Consider the following 24,428-nt stretch of genomic DNA (forward strand, 5'->3'; position numbering starts at 1 on the left):
ATTTTTATCTTATATACTAGAAATTATTTTATTTCGAAAAAATTTATTTCAAAATACAAAAAATTTCATAATTATTTTCATTATATAAGAACTTCGTAGTAAAATTAAAAAAAAGTATACTTTTAAGATCGATTAAAAATTCTGGAAACTTCAATCTCAAGTTTAGTTTATTTTTAACTTCAATTATTAAATCTTATGTCATTATTTAAAACCAATCAATATATTCCCATTGGCAATATTTATTAAATTTTCATGCACAGTACGAATACAACATATATTTTAATTTGTCATAGTTTTACTTTTATTTACGATTATGAAATGTTTAAAATTTATTTATTTATGTACTTAAATCAATATTGTTCGAAAAAAAATATAAAATTGTAATAATTTTTGTCAGTTTATATATTTATAATAGTTGTTTTAAATATTAAATTCTATTATAATATCAGATTAATTCTAAATCGGTATAATAATGAATCTTTCATTTCGGCATATATTTTATATTTTGAAACCGTTTATTTCTTATCATTATCTATGCGTATATAAATTTAATTTATTATAAATGCCTTTAGTAATCTGTACTTTTTATCAATCGTAAAATTATTGATAAAATTTGTTTTATCTACATTCATTTTCTTACAATAATGATTATTACAATGGAAGTTTTCATGATTGTATAACTAATACGTGTATATGATTAATTTATATAATTTATTATTTATAGACTGATTATTTTACGCAACACATACAGCTAGCTTTCGATTATTTAGCAATTGATTTTCATAATGTACTAAATCATTTCATGTAGAACTTATGTAATGAAATTAAAACTAAATTAAATTGGCTAAGAAAATAGAATTTTTTACTAAAAAAACTACTAATAATTATTACATAATAATTCAATTCCATTTAATAATTGTAAAAAATTAAATATTAAATATAAATATATTTTATATTTTAGTAATACATACATATTTTAATGGATTATTTTATTGATAAATATTGTAAGATTTAAAATATAGATGAATATATTTCTAATTTAATAATTATTTTGAGAACTTAGTAATTTAAGATACAATTATTAAAAATTGTATTTTAAATTAATTAATTAATTAAAGTTCGACTACATTTCTTATGTCAAATATATAAAATATTTTATTTTTAAATATATGTATAATTAGTGCTGTACGATCGTTATGAATGGTGCAACTATTAAATGGCAGAAATTTCGTCAGTTAACTGCTTATTATGCTTTCTATACCAACATTAAATGGTATTCACATTTATGTATTATTCATTCATCTTTCAATTTAAATCAATGATTATGTTATGTCATTAATGAATGAATACACGATTTGTAGTATGGTATGGATATGTGTATGGACAAATAAAATTGTAATTAATTAACATAACCGTTATCTCACTGAGTATCCGAAGATTATTATCATATTCTTTATTCTGCTTGATATCCACAAGTTTTCTTACTTTAATATATAAAGATTAAATTGTTAATCATATAAAAATTAAAAGATTAACTGATTTAAAAATATAATCGTCTATTATTTTGTTTTTTATGCAAAATTATTTATTATAGCACATGTAATAATAATATTATTATTTATTAATATTTACTAATAGTTATTTCTTGTTTTATTAATTATCTACAGCAGGTATACATTTTTACTTTAACATTCCAAATATACTATTAAATAAAGTAATAAAAACGAATGAATTCTTATAAAATTTGATAACTTTATAATGCAAAATATATATTTTATTTTACAATGCATTGTTAATATAATAAATTATAATACAATAAATAAATGATACTTACTGTTTTATTAGTAGCAATTTCATCAAATGGAAACCATATAAATATTTTAATTCATATATTAATAGTGTTAATTTTTTCTAAATAGAATATTTCAATTAATATTAATTTATATAAAGTTTGTTTATAAAATATTATTTAAGCAGTATTACATTAACAGAATCGTAATTGTCTAATAATGTAAAATATTAAAATTGTGAAATAGTATACATTTAATTTAAGTATTCAAGTTATATGTTTTTATAAATTATATATTATTTTATTACATAACGATTAGAAAAAGTATTAAATATTAGTATTAAAAACTATAGCACTGAATATTTAAAAATATTAATATTAATACCATTAATATTATAATAAAATTGAATATATTTATTAAAAATTATTATATAAATAGCTTCGTAATATTTGTAATATTTTTAAAATATAATTTTCTCTTCAGTAAATAAAACAGTCTTATCTCGCTTGCATGTCTATGCCCATTATTCATTAAAGATAATTTATCATTTTTAAATCTGAATCATTAATAATTTAATACCGTAAACATGTATTATGTAATTGTTTCTGCTTCTTTATTTTTCATATCAATAACAACCTGAAAATTAAATAATATATTCTAATATTATCATTTTACATACAAATAAAAGTATTAGTATACTTTACACACTTTTCCACAAGCTTTCATGTCATAAATGAATTTTTTCGCTTCGTTTACTTTGTAAAAACCAGTAACCAATGAAGGTTTTGGCTTAATAAGACCTTCTTCGAAAAATGATATTACATCATCGCCAGTTTGTCTATTATTATAACAAAAGATAAAATAAGCGTAATTGATTACAGAAATAAATTCTTACCGATAAAAATCGTGTTTTCTTTTTTTATAATCCCTAAGATTGACACCAGTAATGACAAATGCATTATCGTTTTCTTTTCCATTTATTTTCAAATTTACGTCGGCTACTCCGGCAATTATAATTCTACCTTTTTAATATAAACACTAAATCAATTAATATTTTACAATAATTTTATTATTTAAAATTATATACCTTCATAAGATAGATGTTGAACAACCACTCCAAAATTATCATCTCGTAATATGCTTTTAGAAGGAGTTTTCGATTTATACACATTCATGAAACTTAAAACAATTACGAATTAAAAAGTAATTGAAGACATATTATCATATATATTACCTATTAAGAACTTTCTTAAAATTCTCACCACTATCACCTTCAAAAATATTTTTGATATCACGTTCTTGTGCAATATTTTTTATTTCATTTATTAGCTTTTTCTCCTTGTAAGTAAAAGCATGAAATGCACCTCTATTTCTTATTTCATCAGCTCTATCTTCTGAAAATCCTACTCCAAGTACCTAACAAGAAACTTTTTATAAATTTTATATCATATTTTAATAAAATAACTTAAATTAGGGACACATTTCTTACATTTTATTAATTATTGTACATTAATCACATGGAGAGACATAAATTAATTAGAAATTAAGATTATTTCAAATAATTAACAATTTTAAAAATAAAAAAGCTTATTTGAGTATATAAATATAAATGAAAAGTATAATATTTACTTTAGCTTTGAAGATATTTGCAGCAATATCAACTGCTGACAGTCCAATTCCACCAATACCTACATTGACAAGAACCATATCATTTTCTGAAATACATCCAAATTGTTCTAATCCAATTAATGCTGTCATATAGTTTTCTAACAGACACACAGCATCAACTGATTTAATAGAGGTAGATATTTTCCAAACATCCTACAGATTTATATCATTATTCAATTTAACAAAAAAATTAGACATATACCCAGTTACTCATTTTCAGATCAAATCCAATAATTGGATTTTATAAAAATAAAATATTTATATACTTTTTTCTGGAAACTACTTATTATATTTATAATATTTTTTAATTATTTTATAATTTTTCAAGAATATTGTCAAAATCAAATGCAAACAAAATAATTACGATATAAACACTATGATATCGAATTAAAATTTATAAATATAGAAATTTTTTTTGTAAATAATAGGAATATAAATGTTTTTTATATAATAAAAATTATACGATAAAACCTTGAACTTCAAATGCTTATAAGCAAAAAATAGTGCAATAAAATTGTTAATTACAAAAATATAATAGTTTACAATATTATTTTATTTACGCTCATTTCTGCAACACATCGTTCAGCTAATCCACCAAATCGTTTTTTATTTAGTGCAACAACTTTATCCCCTACATTATAACCTGCTTTTCCAGCTTTTTCACCAACTTCAATTAATTTACCAGCTATTTCATACCCAGGTATAAATGGTAAATTTTGTTCATATGAATATAGGTTTTCACAGAGAAGTACATCCAACCCATTTAATGCACAATAATTTACATCAATAATAACCTACAAAAAAAATTTAGTAACTATATCAAAATACTTTTAAATAATAGTTTCTGTAATAAAATTAATAAATACTATTATTTAACCTCTTCAGAATGTGATATTTTTGGAAAATCAACACGTTCAATTTCTAGTGACTCGGAAAACTTGTTAAGAACAGCAATTTCCATTTTTGTTGATTTTTCTTTGTCGCTCTCTTTTTTATCTGAATATGTTTTTAATCTTACATTGTAAAGGTATTTGATAAATCGATTATTATTGTTATTAAATACGCGTGAAAATAATTGGCGACTTGATAAAAATAACATTTTTAATATTTTCAGAAAACTTTTTAAATGTTTTTAAACACTATACCATACACGTGTGGAATACCAAAACCACAAATAAATTTGTATTTATATCAAATTGTCAATAGATGGCACTTAAATGGTATAGTTTTTTACTTATCATGACTTGTATAAAAAATCTGGCCGATTTAATATTAACAATTACTATAAATCATACAAAATTTTTATATTAATATTTTTTATAAAATTATTTATTGAATATGCATTTTCAATGTTCTAGTACATATCATATATTTAATATTATTCTTTACATTATTATCGTCAAATTAAAATATTATTAGTAAATTTATTTATACGTAATGATATACCTAGAAATGTACTTTTTCTAAAAAATTATTAATGTTCCTATGCTTTTTTATTAAAATACCTAATTTTCCTATATTAAACTGAAATCGATTATTAATTATATTTATAAAATATATGAAATTACCGCTCTTTCTTTCGTTGGCTTTATAATGTTAAAATTTTGTTTTGAAATATAATCTTATATCACTCGTTGAATAAAATATTTATCACTTGGGTAATCATTAATAAATTATAGAATATATATATATGTTAATAATAATAGTTGACCTTAATAATGCATTTAAATTTAAATTCATGTTTTATACATTAAATGCCAATCTATATTTTCAATTTAATAAATTAAAGTCTAACATATATTTTATGAAATTTATTACTGATTTTTCATAGAATATTTTATCATTATTTTGTATAAATTCTGAAAAAGATATTCGATAAAAATATATTTAGAACTTGTTTATTAGGCTTTATTACATATATTTCATTTTATCTAAGCACGTAATAACATACATTAAAATCAACAAAAAATTTGTTATATACACAATTTTTCATTTTCTTCTATTTCCTTTGAAAAATTTCAGCTAGATTTTTTATTTGTAAAAACTTATAAACTAAGATAAAATTTTATTATTAAATAATATTAACAATTCTGCCGCCCCGAGTTAACTTATTGGATTTGCTAGTTTTGTTAATAAAATAAAATTACAATTGTATATAAGATCCTGCTTTACCAAATATGAATAATTGAGGATTATATATTAGTCCTGATATTTTCATTCCATTTGTGTAAAACATTTATTATATTGTAAAACACATAAAAATATAAAGATCTTATAATAATTTCTACACTTCTTACTATTCACTGCAAATTGTTGCGCTCTCGCTGACCCATTCCATCTTCCTAACCTACAAATCACTAAATCATTTAATTTAATAAAATTTAAATCTTTTTAATTTACTTTTTCTATAGGTCTTTTTAAAGATATACACTTTTTAAAGGTGCATTAAATTATATAAATATCTTATATAAGATATATAAATATTAACAAATAATTTACGTGAAATACTATATACTTAGAACTTTCCAATTGCAGAATATTAAATAATTGAACTTCAAATATTTAAGTTAAATTCACATTAATTTATTAGCAACTTTTTATTCTGTGAACATCATTTATCACATAAAAATTACTTTGACAATGTAATCAATTATCAGAATAATGTCGATCTATATCGCAATGAACAAAAAAAATTTTCAATTAAACCGCCAAAGGCTTGTGTGATCTGATAATCATAGCAAATAAATTCTGTAGTCTGACAAATAAGTTTAGGCCTTAAAATTGTATAATTATCGACTATAAATTAACAAGTATAGTAAGTATTTTAATTAAATTAATTTTTTATAAAAACAAACGAATATTTAATTATGTTAGTAAATTTTTTATAATATTCGGATTTGAATTTAGGTTAGTAATAAAATTATTTACTTTGATTATATGATACATATAATAGTTACATAAATCCTAATGAAATGTAATAAAAATATTTATATCTATAAATTTATTTATATATATATTCTACAACAAAATAATACTTATTTAATTAGTCTTTTGGAATAACAATAAAAAATAAAGGAAAAATATAGATCAAAAGTTTTATACATAATATGTAATATTAGAATATTATAGAGAAAATGTGGCTCATCGTACAAAAATTTTTATTAAAAAATACGCGATTCATCAGTCTACCAATTGCTGGAATTTTTGGATTTATTGGATATCATTTAGAAGGTTATATATCTGACAGACATACACCATCATTCGATTCAGTAATAAAAAAACGTCAAGATAGATTATTAAATAACGATACAAATACAACAAGCAAGAATCATAATCCTTTGGATGTGAATTTGTCACCATCTTTATCTTCATAATTCATTGTGAGATAATAAACTAAATGACTGTGAAACAAAAAATATATTTATAAATATATATTTATATATATATATATATTTATTTATTTGTTCATTTATGCGTAAACAGAAAGATACAAATTTATATATATATATATATATATATATATATATGTGTGTGTGTATTTGAGTATATGTGATATATGTATATATATCGGATAAAATTGGTATAGTTTAATAAAATAGATATCAGAAATTTTTTGTAAATGATTTAATGTATAACAATTTTAAAAAATGTATAAATCATTCACAATATACATTGAGCTTCTGTATAAACTACATTAAAATAAAATAATGAAGGTACATAAACTAAAATATAATAAATTCTTAATAATCACCATAGTGAAGGTAATTTATTAGATTATTAATTATACATTGTTAATGATAATAAAATAATAGTGTTTTAATTATTCATTTGATTTAAGCTTGTACTCCAAATTTATAAGTTACAATATGGTAATACAAATGGTGAGGTCGTAAAATGCTATCTGGAAAATGTTTCTGTAAATAAAATAATATTTATTATTCTTTAGATAAATAATACAAAAATTCAAATGTCTTATAAATTAATTCTATTTCATAGTATTAAAATTTTAAACAAAATTTAATTTTTATTTTAAAATATTTACATGATTTATGGCATCTGGGAAATTTTGTGTTTCCAAACAAAATGCTCCATGTTTAAAGTATGTTATTCCATGTTTTCCTATAATACCTCTATTATCTGTTCCCGATAAGTTATTTGCGGTATAAAATTGAACTCCTGGCTGATTTGTAAATATCTCTAAAATTCTTCCAGTTTGTGGATGAACAACTTTTGCAACAAATTTTTCTGAAGTTGTATCAATATAATCAGTTATACAAAAATTATTATCATAGCCACCTCCTGGAACATCTAGAATAACATCACCAAGGACTGTTGGTTTTCTTAAATCCATAATGCTATTATTAACAGAGCGAATTTCTCCAGTTGGAATTCTATTTGCATCTGTAACTGTCCAATGATCTGCATTTATAGTAATTTCATGTTTATAAATTTCCACAGCATGAGTACCCTTAAAATATAATAATTGAATTAATTTCAATAAATTAAATAATACAATATATTTAGATTTTTACAATATCAAGATTAATTAATAAATTACTTATAAAAAATAAATGATAATTTTACTTGAAATAATGTAGGAAAATTAATTTTTTATTTTTATTAAATGTCAAAAAAATTAATTTCACTTATCCTTCATTCACATCAACTTTAAATATAAATTGATATACCAATATTAAGAGAATATAATATTACTAATGCATTTATATGCAAGTTTACATTGTAATTTATAGTCCTGATTGCATATGTATATTGTGATTTTTGTTATTTTATTCTTTAAAAAATTATTAAACAATAGTAGGTATTATTTATAAATATTTTTACCTACCAAGGCTAATAGACAAAGTTTTATTAAATAATTAAATAATATAAAATGTTTTACATAAAATTTGTTTTAATAATGGTACATTTTCCATATCTATTCATTTTGTTTCAATTTATAATTAACAAGCAATATTATTCCTGTTTAAACTGCCGGGACAAAAAATGCCGATGACCTCAAGAATCGTTTGTACGGAAGTACCGTACTAGTCAACAAAGATGTACAATTTTCACACGTGTTCAAAGGCCGATTCCATGGAAAGTCGCTCATTCCGTGTGAGGCTGTGCATGAGAGCGTTTCGAGAGATAAGTGGTTAAGATAAAGAGAGAGAAGCGAGCGAAACAAAGATCGAAAATTATGTATTCTGAATTTTTATACTCTTATTGAGGGTGTAGTTCTTTTATTAACAAGAATAATCAAATTAATCGGTGAGTTGTAACTTTACTATTGTGCCGTTTATCCGGTTTAAGTTTTTTTTACGCGTGCTCGTTGCTTTCAGGTGTTGTGTGTGTGTGGGTGTTAATTTAGCTTGCATTTGAACCTTGAATTTTCTTATATTTCATAATATACATATAGAAGCATTTCTCAAATTCGTCTAAACAATTTGCTTATTTGATTGCGTTGTTCTGCGGTTTGAACGCCATTTAGTGCGTCGGCGCAATCAAATATTGAGAAATCGACACGTGTAAAATCATTTGGCAGTTCCAGTTCCAATGACAAAGTTTACATTGTACGGCTACTTTGTATTTTAATTCTGATTTTGTAGTTGTTTTACATAATTATAAATATATAATTGTAAGTTAATTAATTTTTTCAGAAAAATTTTACAAACAATTTATTTTGTATAAATTTATTTTGATTATTTATATACTCTATTCGTAAATGAATAAGTAACTAACTCAAAAAATAAATTTTAAACAAAAACGCAAGTACCAACTCACACAAACATAAACTAAAAATAGTATTGACAACCTTTCTCCGTTTTATTTGTGCCATCAAAATTGCTAAATTAATGTCCTGAAACAGGTATAACTTAAAGGAAATTTCTTTTCAGTAGCCGAATTTTTTTTATTTTGCATGGTATACGTATTTAATCATTGTAATTTATTTTATTTTTGCATTATCTCTTTGCGTAATTGTGAGTACTTTTGTTTTAGACACATTTTGTAATGAAGCTTAACTCCCTCTGCTTTTTTTGCACTATAAATTAAAGTTAACAAAGCTCCTAAAGTTATAAATGTTGAGAACTAATATAAAAATGTTGAAGCATTGAGATTAATTATTTAAATATAAAAGTTAGATTTTTTATATTAGTTTTTAGAAATATAAAATGCTGAGTAATAAATAATGTTATTTATACCTTTGATAAAAATAATTTCATTTAATAGTGATAACAACCACATAATTGATTATCCAAACCAATCTTCGTTTGTCATATCTTTAAGTTTTATTATCATACGTTTTAAGATTATTGTTCGTTTTGTTTACGCCATTGAGTGCGCACTGGATCCATAATAATCTTTACATAGCAAATGCATAAAACATTTATAATACTTAACTAAACCGATAAGAAACTATAGGTGATAATAAATACGAGTAATCAACATTAATTGTAATTAATATTTCAATAATTTTTTTAATTGATATAAGTGGCGTAAATAATTATATTCGCATATTTATAAAATAAACAGATTTTTTTTAACGATTTAAATATATAATTTGTTAATTTATTTAGTTCATTTTAAATTTATTGGGCGTATAAAATTTATTTTATATCTGTTTTTATTTCTGATTGAAAGTAAACAAAATTCATGATGTTCATAGTAGTAAAAAGTTTTATTTTTTTACTTTTTATTTCACTTGTATCTTCGAAAGGTTGGGATATTGGTTCAGAGTTTACTTATGATATGAAAGCAAGTATTTTGCTCGGAGAAATTCGTCAATTCCAATCGAAAAATGGCAGTACTGGTGATGTGGGTTTTCAACTAACTGCTAAACTTAAAGTCTTGCCATTATGGAAAAATCCTAACAATCCCTTAACTATTCTTATATCTATAAAAATGGTTTCGCCCCAATTATGGATTAAATCGAGAAAGGCCCCAAAACCTGAAGGCTTCATAGAACATAGCTCTCGATTAGTTGATATTCCAAAAGATCCAATTTTAATATTGTGGAACAATGGTCAAATTTTGAATACCTTTGCTATTTCTACAGAAAGTGTATCATCTTTAAATTTAAAACGCGGAATAGTAAGTATTTTTCAGTATAAAACTGTTGAAGGAGTATTTCAAGAAAAAGATGCGAGTGGCTTATGTAACGTAACATATAATTCGTTAAAACCAAGATTATTTAAAAAAGTTAAATTTTCTTGTAAAAAAAATAAGAATAAACATCCGAATCTGTTTTTAGGTGTGAAACGAAACAGTATTTATACAATTACATATGATTTAACAGAAGCTTTACTACCTAAAGAAATTTTGGAAAATGAAAAGCACGAAACAAGCTTAACTGCCAGGCCAGAAGCCGGTACATCAATTACTGCCCATAGAATTTTCCTATTACTTCCAGGTGTTTCTAAAGAAAATCGAATAATTGCATCAACTTATACAGAAGCTATGCATAAACTTGATTCTCGCTATGTAGAGATCCCGATTGAAGCTCAAAATGAATATGTTTTTTGTCCCGAATCAGGATGCCTTACTCTAGATGCTGTTTTAGATAATAGTCGTAGTGCTTTAGAAGAATCTGCTTTAGGTACAACTAAATCTGCTTCTGCATTCTTAAAACTCGTACCTTTAATCAGAGATGCTTCTGTTGACAGTCTTATAAAAATTTTAAAAAGCCCACGTAACCATGATATTTTACCGCAATTGTGTGATTTATATGGCTCTGCATCGACTGTTGCTGCACATCAAGCAGCGATGAAAATTCTCAAACAAGATGAAATTGGAGATAATACTGAAAGGTATTTATGGGCGCTTTCGATATCACCTTATCAAAATACAGATATTATAAAAGACATTGTAAGACGCTCCGAAGAAACAATCCAAAATAATAAAATTTCTGAAACATTAGCACTTACTGCAGCAATTATGGCAAAACGACATGGCACACCTACTCTTATTGAAAAGGTAAAACAAAGTTTAGAACTTGGCCTTTACAGTTGTACTGGAGAAGAATGTAAAATAAAATTTTTACGCTCTTTAGGAAACTTAGGGAATAAAAATGTTATTCCAATTTTACTGAAATATGCTACAAACAGTAGTCGTGCAATGAGCGTTGTTGTGTGGAAAGTTATAGGCTCCTTTTCTAGTGATTATATAACAGTTGAAATAAAAACTTTAGCTCTGAAAACATTTCTTCAACTGAATGGCCAAAGAGTAGATAGTACCGTTAGAACATTGGCATTGAATATAATTTTAGAAAATAACCCTTCGGTTGAAAATTTGCAACAATTATTATTATACCTTACTGATGAAGATCCAATTTACGAAGTAAAAAAGTATTTGGTTCAAAGATTGCAGCAATTAATTAGTACTAATTTACAATTTCACGAAAAATTCAAAGAAGCGGCAAAAAAAGAATTTATAAAATTTGTCAATTATAATACTTTTTCACAACGAGGTTTGAGCACAGCATTTACAAGAAGTTTTCTTCAATCTGCTGGAAGTAATGGTTCACTTGTTACAATTCAAGAAATTAGTTCTGGTCTTTTAAAGCGTGGAGTTGTCGATGTAGTGCTAGAAAATGAGTCATCCAAATACACATTTTTTTCTCTTGGATTATTCGCAGGAGGGCTTAATAATTTCGTAAATACAAATGATCAAGAAGAGAATGATAGTTTTGTTGAAAATGAAGTAGCCACGGCTGGTATGGAAATTTCTTTTTTAGATGTCAATATTCGTCCATTTGTTTTTTTTTCCGGTCAAGGAGAATTAATGGGACATATTTGGTCCGGAACAGCTTCAGAGCGTACACCAGCCTTCCAGACTATTGTTAACCTTCATCGTCACCATGAAATTATTGCCCTGGGTTCAGGATTTATAGCAGAAACACATATAGAGGGAGCAATTAGTGTAGATTTAGCAGGTCAAATTCAATTAAGCCTTTGGTCAAGAAATGCTCAATCTCTCGTTGAGATAGAAGCTGGAATAGCCATACAAGGTAATACTAAAATAATAACAAATTTTGTACAAAGTCGAATCGAATTTACATTAACATTAGAGCCAAAACTTGAATTAGCAACAAACGTTGATTTTTCTGGACCTATATCACTGTGTATGAGACTAGGACAACCACAAAATATGATTAAACATAACATTTATAAAGTAGAAAGAATACCTGGCAGTCGACACAAATTAAGAAAAACGAGAAGAATTACAATACTGTCAACAAATCGATCTTACCTCCTTAATACAAAAAATAATGAAATGTGTTCGAAAATTTTTAACTAAGAAATTTTAATAACCTATTGAATTACATATTTTATGAGTCATAGATGGACACTGAAATATTTCTCTTTAAATGCATAATTTATTCATACATAAATTATTAATTCTTTTTCCTACTTTTACTTAATACTACATAATTTGAAATGCTTTATGTATAATGAGAATAGATCATTAATAAATACTTTATAAACGTTGGTATTGTTCACGTCATATTGAAATTATTTTCCATAACTATTTAGTAAATATTTTGTATTAATTATGCAGTTTGTAAATATTAAATCATCAATTCTACTTAGATGCATAAATTTGTATTATCCGATAGACTTTATTTTATTGTTACAGGCAGCCTTTCATGATTTTATTTTAATACTCACTATAAGATAATAAATATATTTGTGCTCATCAAAATAAATTATAATTTTATATTTTCGTAAAAATAGTTAATAAATTTTCATGATAATTACCAATTTTATACAAATATTATAACAGAATTATAGTTATCCTTCCGTTGTAGATTCTGTCAGGTTACAAAATCCAATATTCATTATAAATTCTAACTTTCTTAATTTAAAATTCTTCTTTACATTCTATTTATGTACATAAGCGAAAGCATAGATATTTGTATAATAATCAAAATTATATTCAATTTGATATAAAACATATTTTTTCCTTACAAGTAGTTACAAAACAAGTATCTATTGAAATTAACTTTTATTTATGTGTTAAAATCTTTAAACAAAGTAAGGTAAGTTGCCAATTTCCTTTCGTCGCACTTTTTCTGATATTAAATGCAATTAATAAATATGATAATTATACTGTTCTCGTATTGCTTCAATATAAGTATGAAAGATAAATTTAAACAATTTTCCTTTTATTGTTCATGTTTTTCTTTAAGTATTAATAAAGAAACTAAGTATTTTTATTCCAGATGGACATAGATATTTATTGGTATATTTCTTTAGTCATATTTTAATTTACTAGTTATGTATAAATTGAAGAATTTTTTTAAAGATAGTTGCTTTTAATTATAATATAGTTTGTCATATTCAATGTTTTATCCTTCAATACAATTTTAAAAAATTTTTTAAAATTTAAACTTTTGGGAGCATAAGCTAAATTAATACCTCTTTTTCTAAATTTTGTATCAATTTGTTTTCATCAGTTTTATTGTACTTTTTGTTTGACTCTACTATTAACTGAATATTAGAATTTTTTATATACAATTTTATGCATCTAATCATGCTCTTATAAAAAAAATTATGTGTTTATTTTGTAATTTCAGTAATTTCTAAAACTTTCATATTCTAAAGAATATTGAATGCTTAATTTTTCTTCACCAAATATAAAATTAATTAGATTTTCAATAATATGTCCATTTCTATGTACAATAACATTTCCAATTGCATGTTTTATAGCTTCAACAAAGATATTTTAACAATATATAATTTACATAAATTTCTACCAAAAGCTATATATTATATATTATATATTATATATATATACTATATATATTATATATTGTATATATATATATATATACTATACATATATTATATTCCACTATGACATGGTTGGTATATTTCACCAAGTTTGAATGTATATTACGTATTACCATAACGTACTATACAATACGCCGATTGAAAAATGGAAGGCCTTATCTGTAGATACATTTTGATATTTCTTAAATGTGTTTTATTTCGTATGTACCACCAAATATTTAAATAAGCTATCCTTATTAGCTTTAATGTAGCTTTTTACAATAATGAATTCATCTCTGAATTAAGACAGCCACATACGAAAGTGCCCTTGCAATTTTGTATACGGAGGTAAATTGATCTCAATTTTTACACTTTTAGCTTTATTTAAATTTCATATTTACATTTGCATACACAAAGATACCAATAGCACTTTCATAAACCAGTTAAAAATTATAAGGGTATATGTCTACAAATAAATAATCCAATTAATGATTAAGAAATTATTTATATCATGAAGATTTTCTGCTATATTGAAAACACTTTGAACCTCTAAGTTTCTATCTGCATATCTCTTTTTAAGAGAAAAGGATAATAATGATCTAATATCAAATAAATTTAAGGGTTTTACTGTTAATTTTCTGTTTTTCATTAAAGTAAATAATTGTTACCTTGTTTAAAATATAATATATATCTTATAAATTTAATTACGGCTTAATATATATAACTTGCTGTAAATTTTTATTATATTATATTACTTTTTAATGTTAAATTTAACTTAATACAATATAAAATAACTTAATACAATAAAATTTGGATTTTAGTGTCAATTAGTATATATAATTAAAATGTAATGTTATAATAAATATATACTGTTTTTATATGTACCTCATAAGGGTTATGAAAGTTCAATATTTAGCTTAAATACAATTTTGTGATGCTCAACATTGATTTACTTAAAATCAATTATAATTGATTAATACTACATATATGCATTTTTTTGAGTCAAAACACAAAATGATAAAATATTGTTATTTTAAGAATATTAAATAATAAATTTAATAATCATTTTTAATTTTAATATAGTAGATATTGTAATGAAATTTTAAATAGAGTTAAAATTAAAATAATTATTTTAAAATAATATAAATGTATATATGCAATGTTTATAATCATTTTATTAATTATATATTTACGTTTACTATTGTGTAAGATTAATTATAGATAAAAATTATACAGGATAAATATTTTCGAAATTAATATATACATTCAAGAATTAATTACTTGGATTTGAGATCTTCTTATACAAATATTGATTATGCAATATTATTTAATTCCAATGATATTTTTAATAGATTATAGATAATTCTATAACTTAGTAATTAATTTATAAAAATATATTAAAATAACTATACTGATAAATAAATAATTGATAATCTGCAACAAAAAGTTTTAAAGTATATGAATTTGCATTAGTCTGACAGTGTATATATCACTATTTACTATAATTACTTTTAAAAGGTTCTAAATAGTTATATTATATAAATGCTCTATCGTAATAGTCATTTTTATATTTTATAGCCTAAGATGTTTTTAAGAATTCAATTATTTTCATTAGTTTAATGAGAAAAATTCATGGGTTAATACACCAAATTAAAATCGTTTAATCTTATTACATCTTTAACTACAGCATAATTATGTAAAATAAACTTGATATATTATAGTATTGTTTAAATAGCCTTTATTTGAATAAATGTATTGAAAAAATTATACAATTTACCGCCTGAACATGATTTTCATTTAGATTATTAGAAAATGTTACATTATTAAAAATTTTATATTCATTTGTTTTTTATTTTGTTTTGCAACTTTATCGTTTTCTGCTTTATTAAAATGATCTGAGTAGTATGTGATTATAACTTAACATTGTATTTTTTACTTGTGTAATTCAATAGATTTTAGTGTTATTTTTTAATGAAATCACTTGAATCTGTGATTGTATCTTATCTATTTTAGTTTTAAAACCATTTGGTAAAATTGTTTAAAAAAAATTTTAAATTAGGATACAATACAAATAATTATCAAATAACAACATTTTCTGAAAATTTACTATTAAAAAAAGTTTTTAATTTAATAACTTTGTATCAATTAATACTGAACACTAGTATAAAAATATCAACTAAGTAACATGAAACCGAATAAATAAAAACTTGTGATAATTCAGATGAAAAAGGAGAAACCTATTATTAATTATTTTGATTCAAGCTTGCTGGCTATAGATAAATATAAATACGAACATAAATGTAGCGTATACGTGCGCATGTGTTTGTAAACAAACATGTCGCAGTTCGATTCATAATTACAAGCAATGGAGTTAAAGTTCAATACCGTAACTTTTAATATGTCAAAAAAAGAAAAAAAATACTCGCAATATGATCATTGAGAGATCATGCATAAAAATGGAAATAAATTTTTCTGTTCAAACAGAGTCGCTTTAACGTAGAAGTTCCTTTCTAGTTTATAAAATAATAATAGAGTAAGTATGTTATATTACTGTCGAAGGCATTTATATATTTTACAAATAATTACGATAAAATACTTTTTTAGCTGCAGTAATACGGCACAAAGGTAATCCAACTCATATTTTTAAGTATAAATGAAAAAATAATATATTGCAAATTTGTAAAAACATCTGTTGCGAACTACATAAAATGCTCTTTTACCATTACAAATATTTAGTCATAATAAGTAGATTCTAAGTTATATATACTCGTTCATGTTAAGTACTAAGCTAAGCAATTATAAATAATCAATAAATAATTAAAGAACTGATAACTTGAAATAATTTATATTTTTATTTTATAAACCAAAAAGTGCAATTTTTATTTACATTCAATCTATTTGTTATTCAACTTTTCAAACAAATAGTAATCCGTTTGTATTTATAACAATTTTGTGAAATAAAACTTCTAGTTAGAGAGTAAACTGTAGAAAAAAAATAATTGTAAAAACTATAATGAAATAATTATGTAATCATCGATAATATAAAACTTACTTTTTTTTATTTTGTGAAATTGAAACAATAATTGAGAGCAAATCTCTATAATAGAAAAATTACTTAAAATGAAATTAGATTTACAAAATCTTTTTTAACAATAAAATTTTATTTAATAATAGATTACATTTATAATACTCTAGATATTTAAAAAATCATGTATAATTTTATGAAAATTTTATTACATTACAATTGCGAAAATTTGGAATCATTTTTTCATGGGTTATAAAAAAAACAATTATTATTATTATACAATTCGATAAAAGAATGCGAATATATTGATTTATGTTTTAAGAATGTTTGATTTAATAATATATTATAATATAATGTAACCTAAGAATATATTGTAACTATGAATATTCTATTATGTTGAACACCAACAACAAAAAAATAATAAAATCGAAATTTGTAGTAAGCTCTCTAATTAATATAATTATTCTAAAATGTTGTAAGCGTATCAAACATGCATAGAAGCCTCACACGGAGAAATATAATATCTATAAATTTCATTCTACATTTAACTAAACTTCCGACCGGTCACTCGTGTAATTAAAAATTTGATGTAATTTTTCTTACTTTCCAAAAATTTAATTCTTTTAAGACAAAATATTTTTAAAATCCAAAACCTAGTCAACCATCATAGTTCTTCATAAATTACAATTACATCTTGGACGTTTGTCATATTTATTTGTTTACCAATGGCTTTTAATTTTGTCCTTTGGAAAACTTAAAGTAAACCGATGATTGTTCAAGATGATGAATACTATAATGTGGTGTCAACAAGAACAAACAATTTTACGGAATTACTTTAAATCTGCAGAAATAATCTACTTGAGATGCTACTATTCGGAAATAATAATGAACAGCATTGAAACTATTTTTAATTTATCAAATATATACAGAGTATATAAAATTAACGAATTTGAGATCGAAATGAAAACAACAAATTCGGCAACCATCAATGTACATGAAGCATCTACATGTATCTACTAAAGAAGAATATACTTTCCATTTTCTACTTCAAGTTTCTAACGCATTCATGTAGATTATATTCAGTTTAACAAGCAACATGAGAAGTTTACGTAGTGTTATTTGACAAAACTATCGCAGTAACTATAAAGTTTATACATTTTGTTTAATAAGTGCAAATTATCTCATTTGTATAATTCCCAGCATTATTGTAATTTATAAAAACCAAGTGACTTACATGTATATGAATAATCAGCGTATACTAGTACAGATCAGTATAAAAATGTACAGATATATGTTAATACCTATTCAATTTAAATTAAACTGTTTATTTCTTCCTTATCCTATTTTTTCCTAATCCTATTTTTCCGTTGTTCTTGTAAAATATCACTTAAAAATGTATTTTTCACGAGTGGCCACTAGTGATTTATATAATTATATAAAAATTAGGTGTGTGTAGATGGGTGTGTATGTGTGTACGTATAGTGTTACATTGAATGCATAAATCGTTGATACCATGAGACATTTATCATTGTTATACATCTATCTTTATACTGATTAAATTTATCTATAATTAATTTTAATTTGTAAAACGCATTTAATTTTATTTCCCATTTATTTATTCTTGGTATAAAATTGTATTTTTATATAGGTTAATCATTGTTAATAATATTTTTTTAATAATATTTTAAATTTAGGTAACTATTATTGAGATATGTTCGAAGCTTTTAGAACTTTATATTATTTCTGATAAATATTGATAACGCAAATTATTTTAAATGAATATAATTATTTATTTAATGAATACAATTTAATTATTTATTTATTAATACGATTTATTTAATTATTATTAATATTTTAAAATACTCTTGAAAATTTATATTCATTATTTATCATTATTGAAATAATAAATCAAGAAACGCGCTATAAAACATATTTTAAAAATTGAATGATAAATTATTTAATTGATTTAGAATAACTTATATTACCAATAAACGAATGTAGACTACCGATTGTAATTTAAATGTAAATAATTAAAAAAATCTGTTACGTGTCCTGCAAGATTGAAGTAACTATGGTTAGTTAAATTGATGGGAGTAGCCTTCGTAGTTGTAGACTTCATCTCAATGATCAACTTCCCGTCATCAGTCAACTGGAATGCAACGGAAGCTAATACGGTGCCAGGAAAACCTTCATCTCCGTCTTCACTCAAAAGTGTCATTATAACAGTATTATTTTCAATAGTAGATTCCCAAATCTTTGAATTCCAGCCGTTGAATCCACCATGTAGTGTATTGTTCCCAATATTTTGTGATACTTTATATTGTATATCATCAACTTTGAATTGACTATTAGAAATTCGATTTGCTACTCTACCAACAGTTGCTCCAAAATATGAATTAAGGTTTAATTGATATCCTAAATGTAAATAAAAAATGTAATAAGTCCTGTACATTATTTCATAATTTTATGAATCAATATAACAGTATCATTATTATATTATTATATTATTATAACACAAAAATAATAGAATGACATTTTTCAGTGGATAATATTTTTCATATTCTAAAATTTAAAATAACGATGTAATATAAAATTTATGGATTTTGTACAGATAAGATCTATAATATATAATATATATTATTACACATAGTTCTTACGAAATTTCTAAATAAATTTAAATTTATGTACAAACGAAAACATTAAGAATTCTTTAAAAATACTTTTCTATTAGAATATCAATCTTTTATTATAATCTGTCGAATTATTAAGTAAACTAATGTGTAAAACATTAACTTAATTCATTCATTAATTGCATAAAACTATGATAACGTATTGAATTAAAATATGAATACTTTAAGAGACAAGGAAAGCTTATCGATTTTGATAAAATATTATATAAAATTCATTTTATTTTTCAATTAATAACTGTATAAATGCAATATGTACAATAATTTAAATTAACTTCACGCCTTAAGTTTAAATAAATGTAACATGATTATTTACATGTATATTGATATTATAATTTAAATAAAATTAGCTTTACCTAACATTATTTATATAATTTATATTTTACCTTTAATGTAGTCAAAGCCACAAACAATATCATCAATTTTACCAAATTTATCAAATAGTCGTATAGCTGTAATAGTTGCTCCATATGTAACAATGTCTACTTCTTGATTTTTTTCATTATGCAGCGTAAATTTCTTAATCACTTTTTCATCAACTGTACCCCAAGGTTGTACCGATATATGGTTTTTCTTAGCTGATGTCATAATGCTGTTAATAAAAAAATATTTTTATTCTAAAAAAATGTTTATTTATGAATATAATTTTTATAATCTTTAATAACTTAGGTAAGTAATTTAAATTTTATTTTGTATTTACATTAAAAAATATTAATTTATTATATAAAGTATTTTAATTTTTTTTTAATATAAAATGCTATATTACACAATTGTCTGTTAATCATTTTTCAAGTGATCGAGATTTTAATATATAATTAAAATTTTTTATCTATTTCAATACCAATTTTACAATAAATAAAAGAAGAAAACTTAACCTTGTTATCGATATTATTAATAAATAAAAATTTAATAAAAATATTTATATTTTTTACTTTCTTATAATAAATATCATTAAAACTATCACTAAATATGTCATTATAAAAAGGAAGTTTTGAAAATTATTTTGTACGTTAAAATACTGGAATATATCTAATATTTATGTATCATTAATCTACCATTTCTCATTGCTTATCTATAACCCAGTCAAACCATATGAAAATCAAAACATAACTATTGTAAATAAAACCAATTTAAAATAAATTTTAATAAAAAAATTTAACAGAGTTTTGAAGTGATGTGGAAATAATTAATATTGTGAGAACTGCATTTAAAGCACCTTATTGTTTAAAAAATTTGTCGAAATTTAAAATGAGTGCATTAGAAGTTAAGTTCTAAACCTCGATTATCACCTTTTAAAAAAACAGATACTTTAGAGTATAAGCAGTCAAAGTTTTAAAATAATTCACTTAAAAAGATCTTTAAAATTTCTAATGTTTTTCCTTTCTTACCATGCATATATAAATAAATATACACAAGTAAAGTGAAGTTGTAAATTTCTTTTATAAAATACAATTTATATTAAATTTATATAAAAGATTTTTATGTATCCAAGAATTATATGCAATGACATGTTTATTATCAGTATATGATGTAATTTACATGTGTTGACTATATAAAACTACAATAACTCAATTTACAAAATTTTGTTTTATTTAAAAATTTAAAGATAAGTTTTTCCATAATAATAATAGGTCATCATAATTTTGATTTTCTTGATTAGAATTTAATTTGAATTTCATTAACAAATAAAAATATTTAAATAAAAATTTGATTTTTGAATAAAATATTATATGGAACATACCGAATTTTAGTTTTTATAATATTAATTAATAGAAAATTATTTTGACAAGTCTATGTTTACATATATAAAAAAGTAATCGTGAAAAATATAAAACTATGCAGAGATATGATAAGATAATAGTGATAATTTTTATTGATTCGAATTCTTCGTTTCACCGTTGCTTTCACTGTACATTTGAAGATATAATAGTGCGAACACTTGAATTTACTTAAAAGGAATAACTATAATCTAATTTTGTAAGTAAAAGTAAATAATATTTTATTACAATAGAATTAGTGAAATAATACCATTAGAATGTAATGAATACTAAGAATAAGATAAAATTATGAACATACTATTAAATACTTTCTATTGCAATTTAAAATGAATGAGTATATTATGGATAAGTATATTAGTCTGTATATTCTAGAGACAGTTATATAATTTTACAAATAAAAAGATACTACTATTTACATTTGAATTATAAAATAGAATTTTTACAATATTAGATATAAATTACTATAAAAATAAATAACAAAATACAATGTAAAAATAAAAAAGAAGTAAATATATGTAATATACTATAAAATTAATTAATTGGAGATTCGTATAATAAAAATACTGAAATCATGTATAAAAACAACTTGAAATTTTTAAATTATATAAAATATGAAGTATAGTAAAAATGTCGCTAAAATAAAATAAAAAATAATTTGGTATTCAATTAGAAATAGTCTTTTATAAAATACAAGTAGAATGTAATCAGTTGTATAATTTAAAACGTCATAATCTCGATTTCTTATTATAACATTACATTTATTTTTTATTGATAGTATAAAATACATAATTATAGATGCTTCATAATATTAGCATGAATATTCTTGTAAGATTGTTTAAATATTTTTCGTTTATTCATGTTAATGTTTATATATTCATTTATCTTGTACTATCAGAGCAATCCTATACAATTATTTTCAGATATAGCTAGACTAAACACTGAATATTTTCAATTATTCATAAAATATTTTACTGTGCAGTATATATTTTTTTACTCGTTACATTTACATTATTGGCTAAACTAATAAAACTTATTATTCTGTGATTTTTTTAATACTTGAATTATGTAAATAATACAGATTATTTAACTCGACTCTTTAAATTATCGTAATACGTAATTAATAGTTATAATAATAAAAGGTATTGTGAATTATAAAGATTTGAAAATATTCATTTAATTAATTAACACAACAGACACAATATGATAAACAAATATATATATTTATTATATTAACTTCCAAGTTAATACATGAGAATTTTATTAAAATTTAATTATAGAAATGTATTGATATTAAATATTAAATTATTTAAATATATACACTGTTGAGAAGATTTAAATACATATTTTATATAAATCCAAGTTAACGATTAACTAAAAGGTAGAAAACAAATTCTACAAATCTTTAAATTAATAACAATATAGTAATCTAATTATTTATGTACTAGGTAATAAATATTTGAAATATTTTCGACTTATATTTAAATTGAAATTTTTATTTTCACTTAAATTCAAACCTTTAACACCGTCATAATTTTTTAATAATTTACTTATTTTATTATAAACAGATACTTAAGTATGATTTTAAGAATTTAACAATAAAGTTGTACATTTTTTAGAATATTCTAAATAATTTTATTTTATATTATTTTATAAATATAATATGACCATAAAACGCATATATTTGTAAAGTGATACGTTAATACTTTATAAAGTCATTGATTATCTAAACTATTAAAGATGATAAGATGGGTCATTAAGTAATACATTGTACTATATATAGTTTGAATAAGAACAAAATTTTTCAATTGGTTATATATTACGCTTTTTATAACCAGTGTGTAATTTAAAGAATTATCATGTATATGCATTATATATATAGAATTATATAAAGAATTTAAAGAATCGTTATGTAGATTACCATATAAAATTATCATTTAGCTTAATATACTTTGTGTAACTTACTTACGATGAGTGGAAATAATAAATAGTAAAAATTATTTTGGAAACTAAGTTAAAAAATAATAAATGATCTTACTATGGTGAACCAGATTAGACTGAAATATAGATTACCGCTTGAATCATTATAAAGCAAAATATACTCTGTCTATATATATATATATATATATATATATGGATAAGAGAGCGAGGTTATACTATAAAAAACAAAATAGAGTTAGTGGCAGTAAGAAAGAGTAAAGTTTAGTTAATCTAATCAAACTTTACGTGCTTGCTTAAGATGAATTTAATCGTTCTCTTTTTAGTAATGGAATTTTTCAAACTTTTAACTGGTAAATTATTCAAAGATAGTAATTTACATATTAATCATATTATTTAAATTACAATGAAATATAAAATAATTATTACTTTGCAGTGCATATGACTCAATAGTCAAATATATATTATTAATTCCAATTTTACTTATTATTCTATTATACATTTTATAATCTTAATAGTATACTATTGATAGTATCAAAATAGTATATTAAGGTATATTAATGTACAATTAATGCATAGCTACCATATGTATAATATTTTTTCAATGATATGACATTGTAATCTAAAATAGTAGGATTAAACCATCATATTTTTCTTTGTTATTAAAATAAACAAATATGTGTAAGGATTATGAGAGAATCCTTTGTATTTATAAATCATATAAAATTTAAGTGAAAATATGTAGGAATATAAGTAATTATATTTATTTACATATA

General features: G+C 22.3%; 3 protein-coding genes and 1 pseudogene across 3 annotated transcripts; 1 reads left to right on the forward strand and 3 right to left on the reverse strand.

Moving 5' to 3' along the window:
* Positions 1-2,287: 2,287 nt before the first annotated feature.
* LOC105360822 (quinone oxidoreductase-like protein 2) lies at positions 2,288-4,579 on the reverse strand. Its single transcript, XM_011497823.1, has 9 exons — positions 4,336-4,579; positions 4,019-4,252; positions 3,420-3,611; positions 3,025-3,206; positions 2,878-2,969; positions 2,686-2,812; positions 2,499-2,628; positions 2,393-2,426; positions 2,288-2,304 (listed from the first exon to the last, which is right to left on the reverse strand). The coding sequence occupies exons 1-9, from the start codon at positions 4,555-4,557 to the stop codon at positions 2,288-2,290; spliced, it is 1,230 nt and encodes a 409-aa protein (XP_011496125.1). The 5' UTR covers positions 4,558-4,579.
* Positions 4,580-7,291: 2,712 nt separating this feature from the next.
* On the reverse strand, positions 7,292-7,809 carry LOC105360823 (aldose 1-epimerase-like). Its single transcript, XM_011497824.1, has 2 exons — positions 7,501-7,809; positions 7,292-7,372 (listed from the first exon to the last, which is right to left on the reverse strand). The coding sequence occupies exons 1-2, from the start codon at positions 7,807-7,809 to the stop codon at positions 7,292-7,294; spliced, it is 390 nt and encodes a 129-aa protein (XP_011496126.1).
* Positions 7,810-10,134: 2,325 nt separating this feature from the next.
* Positions 10,135-11,581, forward strand: Mtp (microsomal triacylglycerol transfer protein). The gene is made up of 2 exons (XM_011497577.1): positions 10,135-11,429; positions 11,506-11,581. The coding sequence occupies exons 1-2, from the start codon at positions 10,206-10,208 to the stop codon at positions 11,512-11,514; spliced, it is 1,233 nt and encodes a 410-aa protein (XP_011495879.1). The 5' UTR covers positions 10,135-10,205; the 3' UTR covers positions 11,515-11,581.
* A 7,604-nt stretch (positions 11,582-19,185) lies between these two features.
* On the reverse strand, positions 19,186-20,527 carry LOC105360824 (aldose 1-epimerase pseudogene; annotated as a pseudogene).
* Positions 20,528-24,428: the final 3,901 nt, after the last annotated feature.

This window comes from Ceratosolen solmsi, unplaced genomic scaffold (genome assembly GCF_000503995.2).
Source record: "Ceratosolen solmsi marchali unplaced genomic scaffold, CerSol_1.0 scaffold47, whole genome shotgun sequence".
Taxonomy (NCBI): Eukaryota; Metazoa; Arthropoda; class Insecta; order Hymenoptera; family Agaonidae; genus Ceratosolen; species Ceratosolen solmsi.

What these genes read in the sequence shown, in the direction of transcription:
- LOC105360822 (XM_011497823.1), bottom strand. Translation starts at nt 4,557, where the DNA reads ATGTTATTTTTATCAAGTCGCCAATTATTTTCACGCGTATTTAATAAC. An exon ending in AAATATCACATTCTGAAGAG is followed by an intron (nt 4,253 to 4,335) that starts GTTAAATAATAG and finishes TTTTTTTTGTAG; the next exon opens with GTTATTATTGATGTAAATTA. An exon ending in AGAAAACACGATTTTTATCG is followed by an intron (nt 2,629 to 2,685) that starts GTAAGAATTTAT and finishes TTATAATAATAG; the next exon opens with ACAAACTGGCGATGATGTAA.
- LOC105360823 (XM_011497824.1), bottom strand. Translation starts at nt 7,809, where the DNA reads ATGGATTTAAGAAAACCAACAGTCCTTGGTGATGTTATTCTAGATGTT. An exon ending in TCCCAGATGCCATAAATCAT is followed by an intron (nt 7,373 to 7,500) that starts GTAAATATTTTA and finishes TTTTATTTACAG; the next exon opens with AAACATTTTCCAGATAGCAT.
- Mtp (XM_011497577.1), top strand. Translation starts at nt 10,206, where the DNA reads ATGAAAGCAAGTATTTTGCTCGGAGAAATTCGTCAATTCCAATCGAAA.